We start from the raw sequence: 23,905 nt of genomic DNA, 5'->3' as shown, positions 1-23,905 counted from the left end.
TTTAGGGGCTAAAGAGCCCACAACTAGCCCTAAGGTAGCCATCTAGGGTCTCAAAGGGAGGCCGAGGCTCCTTAAGCCCCAAACTAGGTCACTTGAGGCCTCAAAACCCCAACGTAGAGGCTTGAAGAGAGGGCCAAGGCCCTTGGAGGCTATGACCTGCTTCCAAGAGGCCGGAAAGGCTGATGCAGGGGCCTTAGAGGTTGACACTGGGCTAGAGGAGGTTGGATTTGGGCTCGGGAGGCCTGAAAAGTGAAACCTTTGCTTCATAATTTTTTTTCTCTTCTAGATCTGAATTTTGCTGCAAAATTTTCTAGAGACTACATCTTACTCTCAAGGGCCTAGATCTAGCTCTACTTCAGCTTGATCTCTTGATTCAACCTGCAAAAATGAAAATAAAACACCCAAACCCCAAATATATAGAAAAAATTCTTAAAACCCCAAAACCCAAGTTAGCTAAAATAATTTACAAATTGTATTTACGATTTTTTTTACAAAATCTACAAATATACAAGGGTTTTGAAAATTTAAATTTTTGAGAAAAATATTTTTATGACTATTTCTTTGATGAATGGCTAAAAAAATTTTAGAAACCGAAATGCACACTATAGCCTTAGTGAAGATTTAATCCACCACACAAATATTCGGGATCCAAGCAACAGTGGTCCCTGCTCAAGTTTGTGAACTTGGAGACCGAGGACTGAAGTACTTGCAAACACTAGGTATTTATCTCAAGAAAATTTGTTAATCATATGGCGAATCAAATCAACTAAGATTAACCCAAAACTACCAATAACAAGATTTTATCTCCATGTAATGAAAACAATCTTACCATTATTCAGCACAACATAGGAAAGCCCATAGTTAGTACATACCACAAATCAATGAACATGAACACTTTGAATTGCACCACAAAGTCTTTTTTATGGTAGAAAAAATAGTTCCCAGCAGGACAATAGTGTTACAAAGATGCTTCAGCAACAGTTTTCTAGCTAGAGATCATCGTGCTAAAGACATAAATGATTCTCTAATTTATAGATAAATCCTCCAAGTGGAAAAATAACGGCTAGTTTCTTTGATCATTGTCAAAATAATCTCGGCTGTTGATAAATACTTGAAGATATTTTAATCTTAGCCGTTGAATTTTTATTTTTGAGAAATTTTCGAATTTATCATTTAATTCCATTTTTTTAGCTCAAAATTAATTATTTTGAGCTAATTTCCGCAAAAATTTGACTTTGACTTAACCAACAAGGCTCAAGTGTCCAATTTTAATTGAAATATCCAATATTCCCTTGATGGAAGACTTTAAAAATTAATTCTAGACCTACAAATGTTTCCACTTGGAGAACTAATTTTCTTAAAATATTTTAATTTGACTCTAATTAATTAATTTTCTGGCTTAAGATTTAATTTTATTTTGCCAGAAAATTTAAATAATTGACACTTGAGGAGATTTAATGATTTTTCCATCCTCTAATATTTTAACCATGGTGTCATAGTATGAGGGACCATGCATTAAAATATTTTTTACATAAGAATTACAATATCAACCCTCAAAGGGGGAATACCCGTTTGACTTAGACCCTCAAAATACATACCCAATCTGTGACACAACATGATCTAGTAGATCAAGTGATTTGTAATAAAATAATTTAGCCAACTAGCTTAAATTATTCTCAAATCATTTTTACATAAGACTCGACTAGAACATTAGGACTCACCTAAGACAACACTTTTTACATCAAGATATTATATAGACATCCCATTAGAAGGGGAATTTACAATAGACACATAACTTCTTAAACTCAACCAAATTCTGCGACATAAGACAAATGATCTAGTATGATAAAAATACATAGACTTGATAACACTAGGAATCACCTAAGACTTTACCATTGAGCCCCACTCTAGCTGTGGGGGTGCTTGCGAGAGAAACTCTACGAATTATTTGGGTTCAGAAACGCAAATAATTGGCAGAAGGTAAAAACTCCCTAGAGTGAAACTCTTTAGCAAGAAATCTTAGGCTACCTAGATGTTTTTACATGGCTTTATAGTCATACTAGAACCATTTTTACAATAAAGGTCCACAGGGCTGCAAAATTTGGGATTACATTGATACATTGGAAGTTGTATGATGATGATAATTTTGAAAAACAATTATCCATCGACATATACTCTGCTTGTCGGGATAGTTGACACACATGTGGTCAACATATGGCTCTACTTGGGGACATGTTGCTTCAGTGAAGGAATGTGAGAATCCATAATCTGCATCCAAGAAAACGAAGTAACATTAGGTAGATATCTATTCAAATACGAATCAAAATCATCACATTATGTCAAGCATTGGAATAAAAATTTCTACTCTAGCAACTTAGGAATGAAATCTAAATCTAATGGCATAAAGACATAAATGTTGAAATGAAACCTATTCTAATGACATAAATGAAACCTAGTCGAAGAGAATAGGGTTAGAAACACAATACAAAAGATGCTTCATGGCATCAAATGATGATTTTGAAAAAAAATTATCCACTGACATGTACTTCACTTGTCGGGATAGTTGACACACATGTGGTCAACATATGGCTCTACTTGGGGACATGTTGCTTTAGTGAAGGAATGTGAGAATCCATATTCTGCATCCAAGAAAACAAAGTAACATTAGGTAGATATCTTTTCAAATACGAATCAAAACCATCACATAATGTGGAGCGTTGGAATAAAAATTTCTACTCTAACAACTTAGGAATAAAATCTAAATCTAATGGCATAAAGACATAAATGCTGAAATGAAACCTATTCTAATGACAAATGAAACCTAGTCTAAGAGAATAGGGTTAGAAATACAAAACAAAAGATGCCTCCTAGCATCATATGTCATCAATGAAGTCCAATTTGGAGGACCTGTCTACTCACAAGTGGATCCATTGGCTGCCTATCTGATGTGCCATGTTGAATCTTGATCATCTTAGGATGGTGAAGCGTTCTAGTGCTGTATTGTATCAAATCTCTTTTTTTTTCTTCTCTTTTTTCATGATACGAGATGATGGCGTGAAATCTTGAGCTTGTTCTATTACAGGCTCCAAGACATATGTCAATATTGCGTTACAGTCTTGTAGGAGTGATGCACCGATATCTACATTATTGTGCTTCCTTGGATCTTCAACGTGATACCTCTTTTCAACTTCTTTATAAAGTTTGACCATACCACCATAAGCTGAAGGAATGGAAGCATAGGATATGTCCAATTGAACAAACCCACTAAGATCAGATAAAAGCATGCTCTATACGTTAGGTACGTCTATCACAACGATGTCCATAGTGATCATCTTGTCCGGATATGCTGCCAAGAAAACTTGTAAATCTTTAATCATACCAATGACTTCAATCTTTTTAGAATCCATGGAGCATATATTATGGTAGGACCTTGATATCCTTCAATTCAACTGTTCCATGACCTTTCTAGTCATAACATTTGTCGAGGCTTTGAATCCAACATACGTTTAAGCAATAGACTATCATTCACCAATAAAGACATGAAGAAAGGCTGATGATCCTCATTTGTCATGTAACAATTCAGATTCTTCAACTTAATTTCTTAATGGTTTTGATTCAAATACGAATCAAAACCATCATATAATTTCAAGCGTTGGAATACAAATTTCTACTCTAACAACTTAGGAATAAAATCTAAATCTAACGACATAAAGACATAAATGCTGAAATGAAAACCTATTCTAATGACAGAAATGAAACCTAGTCTAAGAGAATAGGGTTAGAAATACAATACAGAATATGCCCTATGGCATCAAATGTCTCTGAAGTCCAATTGGGAGGACCTGTCTACTCATAAGTGGATCCATGGGCTGCCTCTCTGATGTGCCAGGTTGAATCTTGATCATCTTAGGATGGTGAAGCGTTCCAGTGTTGTATTGTATCAAATCTCTTTTTCTTTCTTCTCTTTTTCATGATATGAGATGATGGTGCAGAATCTTGAGCTCGTTCTATTACAAGCTCTAAGACATCTGTCAATATTGCATTACAGTCTTGTATGAGTGATGCACCAATATCTGCATTATTGTGCTTCCTTACGTGATACTTCTTTTCAAATTCTTTGTAAAGTTTGACCATACCATCATAAGATGAAGAAATGGAAGCATAGGATAAGTCCAACTGAATACACCCACCAAGATTAGATGCAAATTTTCGAGATAAAAGCATGCTCCATATGCTAGGTACGTCTATCACAACGATGTCCATAATGATTATCTTGTCCGGATATGCTGCCAAGAAAACTTGTAAATCTTTAATCATACCAATGACTTCAATATTTTTAGAATCCATGGAGCATATATTATGGTAGGACCTTGATATCCTTAAATTCAACTGTTCCATGACCTTTCTAGTCATAACATTAGTCGAGGCTTTGAATCCAACATACATTTAAGCAATAGACGATCATTCACCAATAAAGACATGAAGAAAGGTTGATGATCCTCATTCGTCATGTAACAGTTCAGATTCTTCAACTTAATTTCTTAATGGTTTTGATTCAAATACAAATCAAAACCATCATATAATTTCGAGCATTGGAATAAAAATTTCTACTCTAACAACTTAGGAATGAAATCTAAATCTAATGGCATAAAGACATAAATGTTGAAATTAAAACCTATTCTAATGACAGAAATGAAACCTAGTCTAAGAGAATAGGGTTAGAAATACAATACATAGATGCCCTATGGCATCAAATGTCATCTGTGAAGTCCAATCGGGAGGACGTGTCTACTCATAAGTGGATCCATTGCCTGCCTCTCTGATGTGCCATGTTGAATCTTGATCATCTTAGGATGGTGAAGCGTTCCAGTGTTGTATTGTATCAAATCTCTTTTTTGTGATACATGATGATGGTGCAGAATCTTGAGCTTGTTCTATTACAGGCTCTAAGACATCTGTCAATATTGCATTACAGTCTTGTATGAGTGATGCACCGATATCTGCATTATTGTGCTTCCCTGGATCTTCAACGTGATACCTCTTTTCAAATTCTCTGTAAAGTTTGACCATACCACCATAAGCTGAAGAAATGGAAGCATAGGATAAGTCCAACTGAATACACCCACCAAGATTAGATGCAAATTTTCGAGATAAAAGCATGCTCCATATGTTAGGTACGTCTATCACAACGATGTCCATAGTGATCATCTTGTCCGGATATGCTGCCAAGAAAACTTGTAAATCTTTAATCATACCAAGGACTTCAATCTTTTTAGAATCCATGGAGCATATATTATGGTAGGACCTTGATATCCTTAAATTCAACTGTTCCATGACCTTTCTAGTCATTACATTAGTCAAGGCTTTAAATCCAACATATATTTAAGCAATAGGCGATCATTCACCAATAAAGACATGAAGAAAGGCTGATGATTCTCATTCGTCATGTAACAGTTCAGATTCTTCAACTTAATTTCTTAATGGTTTTGATTCAAATACGAATCAAAACCATCATATAATTTCGAGCGCTGGAATAAAAATTTCTACTCTAACAACTTAGGAATGAAATCTAAATCTAATGGCATAAAGACATAAATGCTGAAATGAAAACCTATTCCACTGACAGAAACGAAACCTAGTCTAAGAGAATAGGGTTAGAAATACAATACAGAATATGCCCTATGGCATCAAATGTCATCTATGAAGTCCAATTGGGACGACCTGTCTACTCATAAGTGGATCCATTGGCTGCCTCTCTGATGTGCCATGTTGAATCTTGGTCATCTTAGGATGGTGAAGCATTCCAGTGTTGTATTGTATCAAATCTCTTTTTCTTTCTTCTCTTTTTCGTGATACGAGATGATGGTGCAGAATCTTGAGCTTGTTCTATTACAGGCTCTAAGACATCTGTCAATATTGCATTACAGTCTTGTATGAGTGATGCACCGATATCTGCATTATTGTGCTTCCTTGGATCTTCAACGTGATACCTCTTTTCAAATTCTCTGTAAAGTTTGACCATACCACCAGAAGCTGAAGAAATGGAAGCATAGGATAATTCCAACTGAATACACCCACCAAGATTAGATGCAAATTTTCGAGATAAAAGCATGCTCCATATGTTAGGTACGTCTATCACAACGATGTCCATAGTGATCATCTTGTCCGGATATGCTGCCAAGAAAACTTGTTTATCTTTAATCATACCAAGGACTTCAATTTTTTTAGAATCCATGGAGCATATATTATGGTAGGGCCTTGATATCCTTAAATTCAATTGTTCCATGACCTTTCTAGTCATAACATTAGTCGAGGCTCCTGAATCCAACATACATTTATGCAATAGACAATCATTCACCAATAAAGACATGAAGAAGGGCTGATGTCCTCATTCGTCATGTAACAGTTCAAATTCTTCAACTTAGTTTCTTCATCCCTAGAATGTGCATCAATTTTATCTTTTTGACTAATGCCAATGGCTTTCAATAACTCTGCCCTTTGAGATGGAATCTTCAAAAGTACAAGCACAGGCACATAAATCTTTGCATTATCGATCCAAACCCAATCAATATTCAAACCAGAATGATAAGTTTTAGAGGCAATTTGATCCTTGCTTTGATATTTATTCCTTCTTTGATAGCTAAACCCCCTACTTTTTGCAATTTCCAAGATTTGCTCTTGAGACGACTTTTCTCCATACAATTATATAATTACATCCTTTTCATCGCTGAAATTATTAATGGCATAAGAAGAAGAGAGCATTTCCATACCTTGATCTACATCTTCCATAGGCAAGTAAAGCTCTTTATTGATTACATTAATTTGCTCACTTGGTCCAATGTGTCCACCATCCAAGATCACTCTTGCAATAGCACAAGTATTCTCATCATGGAAGTTCTCACAAGTTCTACAATATGGTAAAGATTGATCAAAAACGTTAGTAGACTCTAGTGGATTTGGCGGTCTCTGCTCATTGGGAGGGCCCCTCTTTTGCCATGCATCCTTATTTCTTTTGTTCTGTACCTTATTTCCTTGAGACCCCTCCATATTTACTATACGATTTTGCAGGGCAATAATCTGTTTAGAATAATTATCCTCCATAGCCTTGATTTCCCTGTTATGATTTGTTCTTAATTGCATCTGTTTGAGCTGCATATCCTTAACCATCTTTGTTAGCTCTTTAATAGGACCAGTTTCAATTTCTTTACTTTCCTTTTCCTTATATTCACATGACCTGCTCGGACCCCCTTCAAATCCGAAATTTTATATTTTCCATAAGTTTTTCTGCTTTTTTCCATATCTTCTGCTAAAGTTTGGCCATAATTTACATCTGCAAGATTGGCAAGCCACAACTCATAAGAAGGATCAGTATGGAAAGCATTGATGTAATGCACCAATAAGGATTTCGCAGGAGGTTTATAATCTTGAGTTAAATCCCTTACAATGTCATTAAACCTCTTGTTAAATTCTTTAACAGTTTAATTCTCATTCTTATTAATGGTGTAAATGGCATTAAGCAAATATCTTTCCTCCCTCTTGTCCCCATATTTATCTTGAAAAGCAACAACAATTGATCTTAGTGAATCGAATGTATTGTCAGGAAAATCACGAAACCATTCAATAGCATCATCTTCTAATGATAGGATAAAGAGTTTCATCTTGAGATCTTCATGATTATGATTTGCACTAGCACACCATCTGGCAACACAAAGCTCAAATTTCTTGAGGTGATCATTGGCATTGATTGCAGTGTTACCTTGGAAGATAGGAAATTTTTCCATAGTTTTCTTCGGAATATTATGAGTATAACCCTAAATGTTAGTGAAGTTAAAAGGGGAAAACAAGTTATTCATGATGACCCATTTGACAAGATTAGGAAGGAGAAAATGGATATTAGATAAAGCTTCCTATCCGAGAAAAGAAAGATGTTTACTATAAATGAGTGTTTAATCGAACTTTAAAGGTTTTCAAGACCCAAAGTAGGATTAACCAAGCTACCAGGATGCCTCCTAGTATATGCTCTTGTAAAAGGTGGAATAAGTGGAGTCGCCACTCAAACATAATCAAAATCCAAGACCCAAAAGTTAGTGAAGAGAAAACCAGGAATAAAGAAACCTTATCCCCGACAACGACGCTAGTTGTCGTCTAAAGTGTACATCCAAGTGTGGGAAAAGGTTTCCAACCCCACAAGGTATATCTTCGAGGTGCAATGCTAAAAGTAGAGGCTGCCATTGTGATCCCTACTCACTCCATTTAAGCTATCTCCTAGGCGAGTTAAGGGGGGTAGTCCCTAAAGGTGGAAAACAGACTAGGAACCTGTTGAGGATCAACAAGTTTAGGAGATACAAATGAATATCTTAGCAACTTGAGTTGAGATTATATGGCAAGAAATATTATTTAGCGCAACCAAATAAATTCAATTAGATCCTTAAAATATATCAGTGAGAGATTGGTGCCTTCAATGCTCAAATGAAATTAAGAAATACTTTCACAATAGTGATGGATGTATCAAGTTACTAGATAAACAAATGTTGCAAAGATGCATTAGCACCAAAGATAATAGAGAGATCATAATGTCAATGTAAAGCTTGCAATAACGGATTATGTTCACAATCTCAATTATCAACGATGAATGCAAGATCAATCTAATGTGGAATGCAACATCTTGGTCAATTTTAGCTTAAATGCCTAATCTAAACTAGATCCTTCTGCTTAATTGTTTTGAAACTAGTCACAAACAAAGTTGTAGAGAGAATTGCTAGGGAAGGAGGCTAAGGCTTCGTTAACAATACCACCCCAGGGGTTCTAACCACCCAAGTGCCTCCAAAACAAAAATTCTGCATTGAAGGAAAGGGTCACAAATTAGATGGATCAAATCCTTGGAGCCCAAGTCAGGCTTTAAACCCTCTACGACCTTGGTAGATTTGCTAGATAACCCTCAAAGAGATTGTAATGATGCTAAAACCCTAGCCGTCTAGGGTTTGTGAGGGCTAGATCATCCAAAAGTTTGGTTGTCTTTGATCTTGAAGGTGAAGTATGCTTGCAAAACAAATATAAATAGAATCCCTAGGATCAACAAGCAACATCAAAAGTAAAAATGCCAATTGGATATATATATATATATATATATATATATATAATGAAAAATAATTACAAAGGGTTATTAAAATAATATACAAATTATTTACAATATTGACAATTTATATTTTAGCTCTAATAAGTAGATCTATCTTTATTGCATAAATAAATTGGGAACAAATGAGTAAAATGACATTTTATATTAATGTCATGGCCAAGATCTCTACAAAATAATCGTTAGATAAGTCTTGGAAGTTTAACACAATGCGTTGTTGAGCTTCCTGTTTTGGGATTTGGCTGGTCCAACCGGAGACTTCCCCTCACACCCAAGATCTGAATACCATGGAGTCTCCACACACTTAATATGAAGTTAATAGATCAAAAGGGGCTAGATACACATTAAAACCCTCAAAATTTAGAGATACCTGCTAGATCAATCAAGTTAGAATGTTTTTTTAAACCTAGTAACTAATGCAAGATACGTGTGCAAATAGTTAATTCAACCATTGGCTAATGAAATAATAACTTGTGCAGTATTATTCAGTAGAGCATTACGAACATGATCCATAAAACATCACCAAAAGAAACAGAAGAGGAACACCATCACGAATAAACCCCCAAATACTTTTGATATATTATTAAAAGAAAGATTACTTCTAACAGAGCTTGACTTAGAGCTTGCTCAAGATTTTTAGATGAATACATGATACAATGAGGAGCAAAATAGCTTCTTTATATAGAAAATGAGAGCATCAAGCCCCTCCAAGTGGAAATAACGGCTAGTTTCCTTGATCTATGGTGTGATCCTTGTCAAATTAATTTGATCACTTGATAATTGGTGCACAAATCTCCGAAAGAATTCGATCTCCTTGATTGCTGAGTTGGATGGACCAAATGTTGACTTTTGGGTGGTTTTGGATCACTGGAAAATCTTCAAAAAATAGAATTATTGTAATTCTCATATTTAACTAACCACCTAGTTCCAAAAATCTGATTTTGCTGGAAAAATAATCTTTCTGGCCTTAACAAATTTTTGGACTGAGATTTTCTGCCTTGGAAATGAGCCTTTTCTAATTTTTTGACTTTGAAAAAGGTCCTCAATAACTTTTTGTAATTTTTCCACTTGGAGAGAATTTAATTCTCTCATTTTATTTTTTGATTAATTTCTAGCTAATTAATTTTCTTTTTATTTTCTTGATTTTTTGCCAGAAAATAAATAAAATGACTCAAGTGGGGATTATACATATTTTCCACCCTCAAAGCAGGTCTAATTTTTTTGGCGGTGATGTCTAATTATGAGTAATCATCCACCAAAAATATTCCTAGACAACACTTTTTACATCAAGATATTACATAGACATCCCATTAGAAGGGGAATTTACTATAGACACATGACCCCTTAAACTCATCCAAATTCTGCGACATAAGACATGATCTATTATGATAAAAATACACAGACTTGATAACACTAAGACTCACTTAAGACTTTACCATCGAACCCCGCTCTAGCTTTGGGGCTATGTTGCAGGAAACGTGGGGGGGGGGGCCCGTTTCCGGCTGGAAACTGGGACGAAATGCGGAAACACGTTTGGTACGGCCAGGAAACGCGTTTCCGGCCATACTGCCACGTTTCCCGAAACGGAAACTTGGCAGTACGGCCGGAAACGCGTTTCCCAGCCGTACAGCCCGCGTTTCCCAATTGAATTGTGTTTTTTTTAATTTTTTTTTTCAAATTTGTTTTTTAATTTTCTAGATGGGTGTCTAAAGTTATAAAAGTGAATTTTTGCCCTAGTGTTGATATGCAGTTCATGGTAATGTTAAATTCTTAAAGTAAAAGTGATATTCTCCTTTATTTTTCATTCTCATCCTTTTACTTAAATTTTTAACATTACCATGAAATGACTCAGGATGTTTGAGAGTGGTTTCGCCCTCATTGGATTTCATATGGAGAAAGTAGAATTTTAGATCTCACTCAAAATCCAACAGACTTATTTGTTTTTCAGGATTTCAGGATTGGGGGGATTGCAATGTTTCCATTGGATTTTATCATGTACTAGGGTATGGAACTTGTATTTAATCAAGAAAACCAAGCCCTCTATGCTGGGGAAACTCCCAATAATCAAGATCATGTAGGGTACTAGGGTATGAAACGTGTATTTAATCAAGAGCACTAAGGTCGTTCGACTATGTAGGAGGAGACTCCCAATACAACAGTGGTCCTTCTAAAGAATGGGATGTGGATGCAGAAAATCCTGATTTGGATCTCTCTCTTGCAGCCTTATAGTCTTTATTGTACTTGCAGCCTCATATATTAATATAAATAAACGCTGATTTTGAAATTTGGATATCTAATAAAGGTTGCTTTTGGATATTCCGATATTTTTATTTTCATTATGTGATCATTCATGAGTAAATGTGATGTAAATTAAATCTTAATGTTTAAGTGTAATAAATTATAATGTATCATTTATGCTTTATGATTGCACACACACACACACACACACACACACACACACACACACACATATATTTAAATATTTTCTATATATATATATATATATATATATATATATATATTTGCATTTCCCCGTTTCCAAAATTTGGGGAAGTCGCGTTTCGTATCGCTTCCCTTTTCGGAAACTCGTACCTGTTTCCCCGTTTCGTGCAACTTAGCTTTGGGGGATGCGTGGGAGAAAAACTCTACCAATTATTTGGGTTAGGAAACTTGAATAGTTGGTGGACGGTAAAAAACTCCCTAGAGTAAAACTCTTTAGCAAGGAATTTTAGGCTACCTAAATGTTTTAACTTTTGACATGGCTTTATAGTCATACTAGAACCATCTTTACTATAAAGGCCCACAGGGCTGCAGAATTTGGGATTACATTGATACATTAGAAGCTATATGATGATGATGATTTTGAAAAAAGTTATCCACTGACATGTACTCTGCTTCTTGGGATAGTTGACACACATGTGGTCAACACCTCCCATCGGTGAAAGTCCGTAAAGAGCAGGGGACGCTCACTGAGGTGACAATGGGTTTTTGTTCCATTGTTGTCATTTGGTCTAGTAGATGTCTCATAGGTATCCTTCGTAAGACCCTTGCTAGATTGTGTGGCAACAAACACATCTTATGAAATGAGACAAAAGGAGCCTACCAATTTAAATGATGCTCAAACTGATGCCATCAAGATGGAAAAGCATAGGAAGGCTTCTGAAAAATCTAAGATCCCAGGTTTCAATAGGGGTTCTACAAAATCACACGAGTCTATGGGAAAGGCTGAAGTTAATGAAGTTGAGAATGATCCTATCAAATAGTTGGCTAAATTCATCAAGACCATGGAAGTAAATCACACTAATCAAATGAATGCCATCCAAAATAGGTTGGTGGCCATGGAAAGATAACAAGCACAAAAGTTCCAACCTAGGTCTAGCGATAGATGGCAAAAGAATAAGGGCCCTTCACAATATTATGGGCCACCCAATCCATTGGAGTCCACCAACATGGTGGATCAAGTCCCCCTTGATTGTAGGCCATGTGACGAGTTTGATGAGGAAGCCACATGCCCCATTGTTAGAAGGATCATTGAAAATCACAGGACTGGAGGGGAACGTGTGGGAACCAATGATCAGATCAATATGTTCTCCATGGAGCATCAAGTTAGAATTGTTGAGAGAAATCAAAAGATTGATCATGTGTCTTATGTTTGTGGGGTAATAATATGGTTGCTAATTCTGATAATGTCACTAAGATTTTTGGGGAAAAGCCTACATCTAGACAGATCCTTGCTAAGGCAAAGTATAAATGAATGACTTATCAGAGAAGGTATAATCAAAATCAGAGTAATCCCTTAATTTTTCCCCTCCTGCTTTAGTGTTGAAATTTGACTTGGGTGATGGATAAACAACGCAAAGTTTTCCATCTCAGTGTCAAAGCTTTTAAAGATACCATCTTAGAGGGAAAAGGTGTTGAATGCCATTGAAGTGACTCAAGGGGTAGACAGTACAAAAAGGCCTAATGATGTACTACAGGATGCTCCAATTATACAGCAACATATAGACAATTACGTAGGGAATGAACATCATCAACCCTTCTTCATTACTTTGATGGTCAATGACCATCTCCTACACAATTTCATGCTAGATTCAGGGGCTTCATCTAATGTCATGACCAAGAAAGTCATGGAGCAATTGAACTTAAGGGTATCTAGGCCCTATCACAACATATGTGCCATGGACTCGAAAAAAATTGAAGTGTGTGGGTTAATCAAGGATTTACAAGTTCACCTAGCAACATACCCAAACATAATGATTACCATGGATATTGTTGTGATAGATGTACTTGACACATGGGGCATGCTTTTATCAAGGAAATGGGCAACATATTTAGGTGGTAGCCTTCAGATGGACCTATCCTATGCCACCATCCCCATGCCAGATAATACCTTTGTCTGGTTTGATTGACAACTAGAAGGAGATATCATGTTGAAAATTTGAGGGAACCCAACAATGAAATTATCCGTGGGTCATTCAAGTCAGGAAGTTATGTAATATTGACGAGCTTTCCAGCGCCCCTAACAAAGCAGCTTAAGAATAAAGAGGTTGGGCATATCAAAAAACACTTGGGTACTTCAAATTTTCCATCAAGACATCTTCAAGACAAGGTAGAAGGGTTGGTAGTAGTTGCATCATGGTCATCGTTACAACATACCATGAAGAAAACAAAAAAGTAGAAAAAAAAAGATGTAAAAGGTAAATCACTAGCTTTATGTAGGCTTGAGACTCAACAAGTTGATAGTCAAAAAAAGAAAAAAGAAGAGGAAGAATAGATCTAATGGCCACAAACAAGTCAACATTGGGGCAAGTCAAAGTCCCAAGATAGTCAAGATTGGACAAGGCACATCAAAAAAGGAACCTATGGATCTGCTTGTGAGTAGGCAAGTCCTCAAGATGGACTTCACTAAAAACATCTGATGCCCAGGGGGCATTTTTGTATTATATTCCTAACCCTACTCTCTTTTCATTTCTTGTTCTTAGAGTTGGTGTTAAAATTGGAAACTAGGGCAAAAATTCATGTGGGTGATCTTATTCATGGCTAATAATATTTTTATTAGATTCCTCTCGTCGAGAGGTGTAGGATTGATATAAATATCATCCGATTCCGATAAGTATTCATGGAGATATGAATTTATTTTGATTATGGAATTATTATCAAGCTGACCTACAACTCATGTAGGCTCAGAAGCCAACAGTCGCATCTATTCAAACACCAACGTTGTGTATAAATATAAGAGGACATTTCCTCATTTGCACTCACTCTTCTCATCACATCTCTCTCTCTCTACTGCGCATAAATGAGTCTCATCTCTACTGTGCAGAAATGGGTCTCTCTCTCACACATGTGAAGCCGGAAGTTGTTGAACCTGAAGCTGCAACTGTAGATCCAAAGATTGACCTGCGTGGCCTAGAAGATCTCATCTTTGGAACTGCGTTGTAGGTCCATCTGGATCTCCTCTGAAAGCTGCAACTTTTGGTGGTGGAATGAAGTCAATTCGACGGACGGTTTGCAAGATATCAACTGCCCTAGTTTGAAGCCGAAAACTGCTGAAACTGAAGCTGCAACTGCAGAAGTAAAGATTGACCTGCGTGGCCAAGAAGATCTCCTCATCTGAACTACGATGTAAGTTCATATGAACCTCCTCTGAAAGCTGCAACTTTTGGTGGTGGAATGAAGTCAATCCGACGAACGGTTTGCAAGATATCGACTGCCCTAGTTTGAACCCAGAAACTGCTGAAACTGAAGCTGCAACTGCAGAAGTAAAGATTGACCTGCGTGGCCTATAATATCTCCTCATCTGAACTGTGCTGTAGGTTTATCTGAACCTCCTCTGGAAGCTGCAACTTTGGTGGTGGAATGAAGTCAATCCGACGAACGATTTGTGAGATATCATCTGCCCTAGTTTGATAATGAAGCCACTAATGCTGATGCTGCTGATCTAGGGTTTGCTACTACTGATATGAATAAGATTTATTGTACTATTTCTCTCTGCTGGATTATTGAAGATAAAATAAGATTTGATCAAAGGGTTTCTCCACACATTGTGGGGTTTGTCCCTCGCTAGCCGCCACATCTTGTGTCTCTTGTCTTGGCTTGTTTTCTGTCGATCGTTTAATGTTCTATCTGCACTTTACTTTATATACATGTGATTGCTAATCTGTGGAATATAATAAGAAAAAGAAGTAAACTGTTATAAGCACAGAACATACCATAACTTAACAGTTGGTTATTTACTTATGCATTTCCTTTTGGCATTTCCTTTCTCATGTCATATTGATTTTTGGATTATTCTGACATATGCCTGGTTCCAAGTTCTCACATGCTTTCATGAAAATCTAGCACACGTCCCCATGTGGAGCTAAATGTTGACTACTGAGTTACACTTAGCAGATATTATGAAGACTCCATAGGCCAAGACAAAGTATACATCAATTTTTTTCAAAATTCCAAAAGTCAGCAAGGCATTCTAGTCCCTTTCTCTCTCCTCTCTTTTTTTTACGTTCTCGAATTTCGCAACCTTGTGGGGAATTGTAAAAATGTCACTAGCATGATGAATAAAGCTTTGTAATAAGCCTAGGAGACTTGGGACTCGATCAACAAGTGAGTACACCCTAGAGTGTTTTTTTCACTTAGCTAATTATCCTCATTTTTCAGTGATGAATAACTAGCTGAGTTTTTTCACTCACATGTACCCCCAACGCTAGGGTGATGACTTAAAGATTGAGCCTTGGGTCCATCTTTGTGTCTATGGTCAGTGTATTACCATGCCAGGTCATCTATAAAGTTTTGTGGAATTTGACTAAGTCTAGATAAGAATTTTTAATAAATAAAAATTTATTGCAATATGAGATTTTTTAATTATTTTTTTATGTAAAATGTAAATTAGTGATGCCAGAAGATGTTGAAGGCGTATGAGTACTCAAAATTCATCTTCTCCACCTCAACATTCTTCTAAGACACGCTTTGGGAGTCAAAAAATCACCAATAATCCCTCAAAACCCAATTTTCCTAAGTCTAGTGGTTAAATTAGGAATAAATTACTCAGATATTAAATAAGTAGTGAACAATTAAATATTTCCACAAGTCAAATAAGGTGGAAATGACATGGAAAATGAAGTGAAGTCAAAGGCCAAGTTGATGATGAGTTGGAGGCCTCCTTGGATGTTCAAGTTCCAAAACATTATGAAGACAAGTCAATGAGTAGTTTAGAGGGTCCACAAATTACCAAGTTGTGAGGCAAAAATGGAGGCACAAAAAATTTATTTGATGAATTATTTTGATCAAAGTCTAATGTTAAGAGTGAGTGGAGGTGGACCCCACCTCACTCCCTTTCCTTTGCTTCATGTATATCATTTGCATGAGGAGGCTACGTAGCAACAATTTGATACCCACGCAGGCAGTTTAATGTTTCCTTGGGGCTCATGGGTTTGGTGGATAACTTAGAGGAAAATGTTTCCATATTTTATTAACTCCCAAGTTTCCCATTACTTTAGCATATCTCGACACTCCAGTTTAGCTGCTAAATTTGACACCTACGCAAGCAAGGAAACAACAACATGCTACTAGTAGTCACATAGAGCAGATTTGGGTGATGATATGAGTTAGTTGTTTCCAAATTTTGAGGGATTTTGCTCCCTTACCACTCCATTGAAATTATATTTAGCTACACACAGGAAATACACACATGTTGAGGAGGTGATACAACGGGCAACAGAGGATTAACCCAAAAATTCGTTGGACACTACAAGCAGTCACTCAAACAAGTTGTTTACACTTGGAGAATCAACTAGCAATGAGATTTTCTCGTTTATGCCACTTGTTTGATCAGTCTACATTGGGATTTCCTCCCATTTTCTTATAAATGTAATCCATGAGCTCTCATTCTGTTATGCAACCAACTCACACAATAGAAGAAAAGATAAATCAACGACTTCAAAATCAACCTCTTCGAGGGGGCAACCTCCTTTGCATTACACAAATAAACAATTCTTGGATGATACAAATGGCAATACCTCCTTTCTATATATAGGAGTCTAAGTGGTCCCAATATAATCAGAGCCTATATAACAATAATATTGTAGGGGAACAACAATAACAATAGTGGGCTTCTATGGGGCACAATAATAACAACATGGGGACTACATTGGCACAACAATATAATAAGGGGTTGCACTAATAACAATAAGGGGCTACACTAGTAGTATAGGGACCTAACATGCCCCTCTTCTTCGAAAAGTGTTGTCCTCAACGCTTGAGTAGTTCTCGATGCTTCTGTATAAAATTATCGTCCTCCCATGTGGAATCTTCAGCGGGTAAGCTCTTCCACTTGATGAGATACTCTGAAATTGATCGATTTCATAGCTATCGAGTTCTGGTTTCTGTGACTACTTCGTGTTCCAATATGATTTTTCCTTCCTCATCAAGTTCCGACAATATTGTTTGAATTGGGAGCTTGTCACCTATAACCTTCTTTAAGCATGAAACATGGAGAACTGGGGGCACTCGGGAAGATGCAGGAAGCTCCAATCTGTATGCCATAGTACCAATCTTTTGCAACACCTTGTAAGGACCATAGCACTTTGGTGATAATTTATTATCCTTCTTAGGTTGCTTAAGGGACATTTGTTTGTATGGTTGTAACCATAAAAATACCCAGTCGCCTACATCAAAACTTCTTTCGCTGCTATGTTGTTATGCCTGTTGTTTCATTTGATTATGCGCCAAATGTTATGCAACCAACTCACAAAATAGAAGAAAAGATAGATCAACGACTTCAAAATCAGCCTCTTCGTGGGGGCAACCTCCTTTACATTACGCAAATGAACATTTCTTGGATGATACAAATGACAATACCTCCTTTCTATATATAGGAGTCTAGGTGGTCCCAACATAATCAGAGCGCCTACATAACAATAATATTGTAGGGGCACAACAATAACAATAATGGGCTTCTATGGGGCACAATAATAACAACATAGGGACTACATGGGCACAACAATACAATAAGGGGGTTGCACTAATAACAATAAGAGGCTACACTAGTAGTATAGGGACCTAACACATTCCCTCATAGTTGGAACTTGGAAGCTAGATGCTTGTTGTTACTCTACCAAAATTTTCAGTGAAGCGATAAAGAAAGTCTTTGGGGGTTACACGCTGGTCTTATGTTGTTGTGTGTCTCCACCAAGGCTTTTAAATCCATGAACTTTGAGAAGACTTCATCTTTCTTCTTCAAGAAGAGGGTCCAAGTCTTTCTCGAGTGGTCATCAATGAATATGACATAATATCAATATCCCATAAGGGATGGAGAGGAAAATGGTCCACAAACATCCAAATGAACCAACTCCAAGATGCTCTTGGCCCTATTATCTCTGCTAGGAAGGATGGCTTGGCATACTTGCCAAGTGTGCAACCCTTGCACACGTCATGCTAGTCTATGTTGCACTATGGCAACCCTGTGGCAATCTCCTTAAGAATCTTCAACCCTCCATGGTGTAATTGACCTATATGCCTAATCGAATGCTCCCCAAGGTCATGACCTTGCTCACTGTCTCTTCTGCTACTTAAGACCTCAACTATCTCAAATTGAAGCTTGTAGAGGTTATTCAACCTAACTCCAATCTTCTTGGCTGCTCTGGAGTTGAAAGGCTTGATGAAGGCCTTTCCTCTGCTGAAGATAACCTCATAACCCTTGTCTTCTAAGGTTGAGACAGAAACAAGATTTTTCTTCAATCCTAGGACGTAGAGGACATCTCTGAAGTAGAGAGGGTTCTTGGACTCCCTCACAAACTTGACAGTGCCCACCCCCTTGTCTAGGTAACTTGATAGTCCTTCTTGATCCCGTCCATATGATAAGAAACTCCACTATTAATATACCAACGCTGCTAGCCATTGAGTTTTCCATGCAAGCTATAAGTGAACTCCCTCTCAAAGTGAGAGGAGAACTCATCTACCTCTATAGATGCTACTACATGGTCCTTCTTGGACCCCTTTGTATTTGGGCACTTGGTGGTGTAGTGCCCAAACTGGTGGCATGAGAAGCACTTTATCTGACTGAGATCCTTCTTCTTCTTGCCTCTAGAGCTGGACTTGGCCCCTCTTGTGCCTTTCTTTCCCTTGGCCTTGGCCCCTTTACCAACTAGGGAGAAGTTCTCTTCCTCTGTCTTTTCATGAGACCCATCTTTGGCTTGCTTTTGGATCTGCTCTTGGATGCAGTCACTCCATAACCACTCCTAGTCTGGAAGCTTTTCTCTGCCACTGGTAGCATCAATAAAGTTTCCCAAGACTTGGGAAAACCCAACAATGCAAAGTTAACAAGGTCTTTATCCGAGATCGTCTCCCCAACTCTAACTAGCTCGCCCCTCACTTGAGCGAACCTGGTAAGGTATGAGACCATAGACTCAGACTTCTCCATCCTGATGTTTTTGAGTTTTTCCATGAGTGCTAGTTTCCTAGCTTGACTCGAACTTTGGTACAACCCTGTGATGGCTGTCCACATGGTCTGTACAATCTTTTTTCTGGACAGGTGAGGTATGATGTGGTCCTTGAATCCCTCAAGGATATTTTTTCTGGATTTCACATTTTCTTGTTGTGCCGAGCCAGTTGCTGAGGGTTGGTTGGGCTAGTGAATTGTCTACAAACTTCCAAACACCTTGTTCCTCCAACAGTACACCGATCCTCTCCCTCCAAAAACAAAAATTTGAGGCCCCATCTAGGCAGTCCTCAAACCTCAACCCCAAGTGCGCCATGCTCCTGTTCAAACTGCTCAGAGAAACCCTAGCACTAAGTTGTTCCAGGAAAACCTTAGCACTGGTCCGACTTGTAAACTATGCCTTTTTTGCCTTTAACTTGCTCCTGAGAAAGTAAACACTTGTGTTATGGACTTCAAACAGAGGATGAGCCCTAACACCATGTTACTTTTTATATTTCCTATTAACTAATTTAGTGAATTTGTAGCAATGAAAGAAACTGAAATTGAAACCTTCAAATACATTCACCAAACAGAGTATTCTAACCTAGCATGCACAACGGAAAAACAAAATCTGAAGACAGTCGCACGTTAAAACACAGTGACACTAGAGATACCCAAGAAACCCCAATTGGGAAAACCTGCAATGTGTGTGTTCTTTTTTCTTCTTCAGCAATTGTTCTATTCAGAAAATTACAATGATGAGGGAGAAACTTCCCTTTCACTCTGCAATCTTTTAAAAACCCTCAACACCCAAACTAGATTGCGCCTTGCCCTCATGACCCTCTCTACCTGTGTGTTGTACGGAATCCGTGCGACCCTCTGTGCGTGTTAGTTTTTGGTAGCAATGGGTAGGTGATCTAGTCTCTATGGTGTTTATGAGGCTAAGGAACACAGGAGCATGCTTATCTCCAAGACCCATAAATTATTTCTAACACAGGAGCATAATTATCTCCAAGACCCAAAAATTATTTCTAAGGAAAATGCCTCAATTAAATTTAGTAGTAAATTATTAATTATTTTCCCAAGTCTAACTTAGGAAAACTGGTTAATTAAATCAGATTAATTGAGGAAAATTGATTTTGCTCTAAAGACTTCCGGAAAAGTCACTTGATGGGGTCAAGATGATCTTAGCTATCGATTGTGATTAGATCATGCCGTTGGTTGCCTAATGAGAGATTATAAGAGCAAATCGATGGGGCTTTGGAGACACAATCATGTAGTTCGAATTACCCAGTTGCAGTGATTAGCAAGGGCGCAGTTTGAGCGAGGAAGACATCAGCATAAGGGTTTCAACAAAGAAGATTGAGGAGAAATTTTCCGGAGGAATTTTCTCAGTGATTTCCAGTTTTCAGTGGGAGGAAGGAGATTGATTTCATTTGCAGAAGAGGAGGCCGAATTCTATAGTGCAAGTAGCTAGTTAGCCAGTGCGAGTGACAAAGAGGAGCTCGTTTCAATTTGTTAGTATCGGATCCATCACGCGGAGGCAGAGCGAGTGGGTCCAACAAAGTGTTGGAGGTGGTTTTACTTGCATTTTTGGAGCAGCCAATGTGAGTTGTAGAGCAAGTGTGAGTTGCACAAGGAGGCAAAATACACTTGCAGAGGGAGACTTGTGTTTCCAGATTATTCTTGTGAAGAGAAAAATATTTGCTGGAGCTTTGCCAGTGAGAGGCAAGCAAATTGAAATTGTCAATTTTTGCTGAAGAATTAATGATAAACCTTCATATGCAGAACAGGTTCTCTTTGGGGTTTTTCTAGTGACAATTTGTCCAAAAACACGGGTCAATTATTTGCGTGCGTGCATTATTTCTCAGTTCCTATATTTATTTGTGAAGATCGCAGTAGTGAATTAATTGTTAATTGATGTAGATAGAAGAGTAAATTCCAGTTGCTGCATTTAAGAAAATTTCACAGCGCAGCCCTTCTGCGCTGATAAACTCGGCCTGGCTGAAGGTGATGGCTGGCTGGAAAAACTGAGAGCTGAATGACTGCACTGGTCTGAGTGCCCTAATTGCTGAATACACAGGTTGCAAATGTTAGAGAAAAACACACACAATTCTGATGCACTAAGTCTATGTATCCACCAGCTACCTTATCTCCTCTTTATATCTCGACCTGGGCCCACCAAGCACTCTCAAAGGGTGAGAATATTTAGTAACATAAGGCTGAGATCAAATTATAATTTGACTTTGGAAAAATAATTTTTTCCTAAGTCAATGCATAGGAAATAAATAAAATCTGCAATGGTGGAAATCTGTGGGTCCCTCTGCCTGTCTAGGCATCATAGACTAGACAGAACATGCTCTCTCATTCCATTCAACATGTAAGTGCTTGTTGTTGGTCCCCTCAAGTTGCATGGTGATTGGCAACAACTATAAAATGCCGAAGTTTTCATATAATGTTGTTTTCTGGTCGCATTTGATTGATTCTTTGCAGTTTCTTATCCTAGACTTAGCTGGTGAGAGCAAAGAACTATTGACATTCGTTTGATCTTTTATGACTGCCGCGTGGCTCTTAATTTCCCTAAAAATGGTTGGATGTTAGCACACGCTGGTTGCTTCTTGCTCTTCCACTATTCCTGGAGCTTGCTACACTTCTGAACTTTTCCCTATCTCCAAGTATTGTTCCTTTTTTCTACTTTTCTAACTTCTATACCATTGTAAGGCATGACATTCATCGTTAGATGGTCCTTGCAAGTTGCAACTATAACCTAGATCCTAAAAATTGAAACAATATTCACTCACTCTCTTTTCTTGGGTAAAACTTGGCCAAACTTGCAAAGGCAGTGCAAGTTTAACCAAGTCTTTCCAAGTTTGACTGAATTTTACATTTTGACCAGTTTTGACGGAATTGTCCTCTATTATAGGTACGATATTTTCTGATTTTTTTTTTTTCCAAAATCGTATTTTACACTTTGATTTTGCTTAGTTATTTGCAAGTCAAAGTAATGCACGACTGATCCTAAATAATAGCCACCTACTGCAGCCATACATTAAGCTATTTGCTCTTATTACTAGGACGGAATTGATTAGTTTTATTGAAATTCTCTGTTTTTATATAGTTACGTCCATCTTTATACTAAGATCTAAAAACGCATACCTGGCTTAAATCTTCAATAATCTGTTCTATATCTTTCGCCAAAAGGAACGTAACCAAGCATACCTAGGCTACTGGCTAAAAGGTCCTATTCTCTCTATTTTTATTTAATGCGTGCTTCAGCACATTGCTCCTTCTTTGCTTTCTTCCTTCATCTCTGGGAATAGTTTCTCACAGAATTCATGCATGGACCATGTTGATGGAGATATAAAAGCTGGACTTTTCATTTATCTTTAGTGGGAACATTCATTTATTCTAAAAGTTGTATGTTGTTATCAGACAAAGCTTCATCTATAGTGGGAACATTCATTTATTCTAAAAGTTGTATGTTGTTATCAGACAAAGCTTCATCTAGATGGGTGAAGGTGAATGAAAGAAAGACTCTTCTGGATATTCTAAAACAGCGTGGCTATGTGATTCCTGGAATTCCAGGTAAATTTTAATCGAGGTTACTGGATCTCATTCCTTTTTATGTTTTCCCTCACTAAGTGCTGATGAATAATCGACGATATTTCTGTCAAACTTCAAGACATAGCAACTGAATAATTTTTTATTTTGCCTTTCCCATTGTGTGGTTGCAGTTTTTTACTTGGTGTCACGCCGATCAAGTTTCTATGAAGAATTTGTGTCAGGGAACTGGTCTCCTCCATAGCAATGTTGTGAACTGGTTTACCGTTAGCATTCTGATGGTGCTGCTAGTGGACATGTTTGCCTATAGTTTTTCTTCTTTGATTGGTTACAATCAACCACATCAGCATGAAGCTTTGCATGCCAAGAGTGAATTTGATAAAATATAATGAATACTCCTACTTCTTTTGTTGACTGATACTAGTGATTAAAATATCAGATAATATAGTTTGCAGTAAAGATGCAAAATTAGGTTGAATAGTAATACATATTGGATTATATTTTCTTCAGTGCACCGTCAAACGACCTTTGATTCATTTTCATCTATCATGTATCCTTTTAAAGGAGATTATTGCAACATGCTAATTGTGTGGTCGAATACTAATAGTGGGTTATATTTGTTTAAGCATGCTTTAAAATCAACTTTCCATTGTGCTAGTAACAGCACAGAATAATGGACATGCCTTGGGAGAGAGAGAGTTGAGTAGAGTCTGTTTGCAGTCCAGACCATTACTTCCCTTGTCTGGTAGTAAGGTAACATGGCACAATTCTGCCTCCATGTCAGTCGGAAACTAGGC

The 23,905-nt window shown here is 37.3% G+C and overlaps 1 protein-coding gene across 1 annotated transcript in view; it reads left to right on the top strand.

Moving 5' to 3' along the window:
* TPR2 (Tetratricopeptide repeat (TPR)-like superfamily protein) overlaps positions 1-23,671 on the top strand; it is a 194,937-nt gene extending 171,266 nt beyond the window's left edge. The window contains exons 7-8 of the mRNA XM_089391589.1: positions 23,040-23,132; positions 23,282-23,671. Of these exons, the coding sequence (XP_089247715.1) occupies positions 23,040-23,132; positions 23,282-23,352 (164 nt within the window). The 3' untranslated portion in view covers positions 23,353-23,671. The remainder of the gene's footprint in view (positions 1-23,039; positions 23,133-23,281) is intronic.
* The last annotated feature ends 234 nt before the right edge of the window (positions 23,672-23,905 follow it).

Source organism: Pinus tabuliformis, chromosome 1_1 (assembly GCF_031772625.1).
Source record: "Pinus tabuliformis cultivar Carrire ecotype Pingquan chromosome 1_1, CPIR1, whole genome shotgun sequence".
Classification (NCBI taxonomy): Eukaryota; Viridiplantae; Streptophyta; class Pinopsida; order Pinales; family Pinaceae; genus Pinus; species Pinus tabuliformis.
The sequence above is the reverse complement of the archived record's forward strand: the minus strand, read 5'-3'. Positions and strand labels throughout refer to the sequence as shown.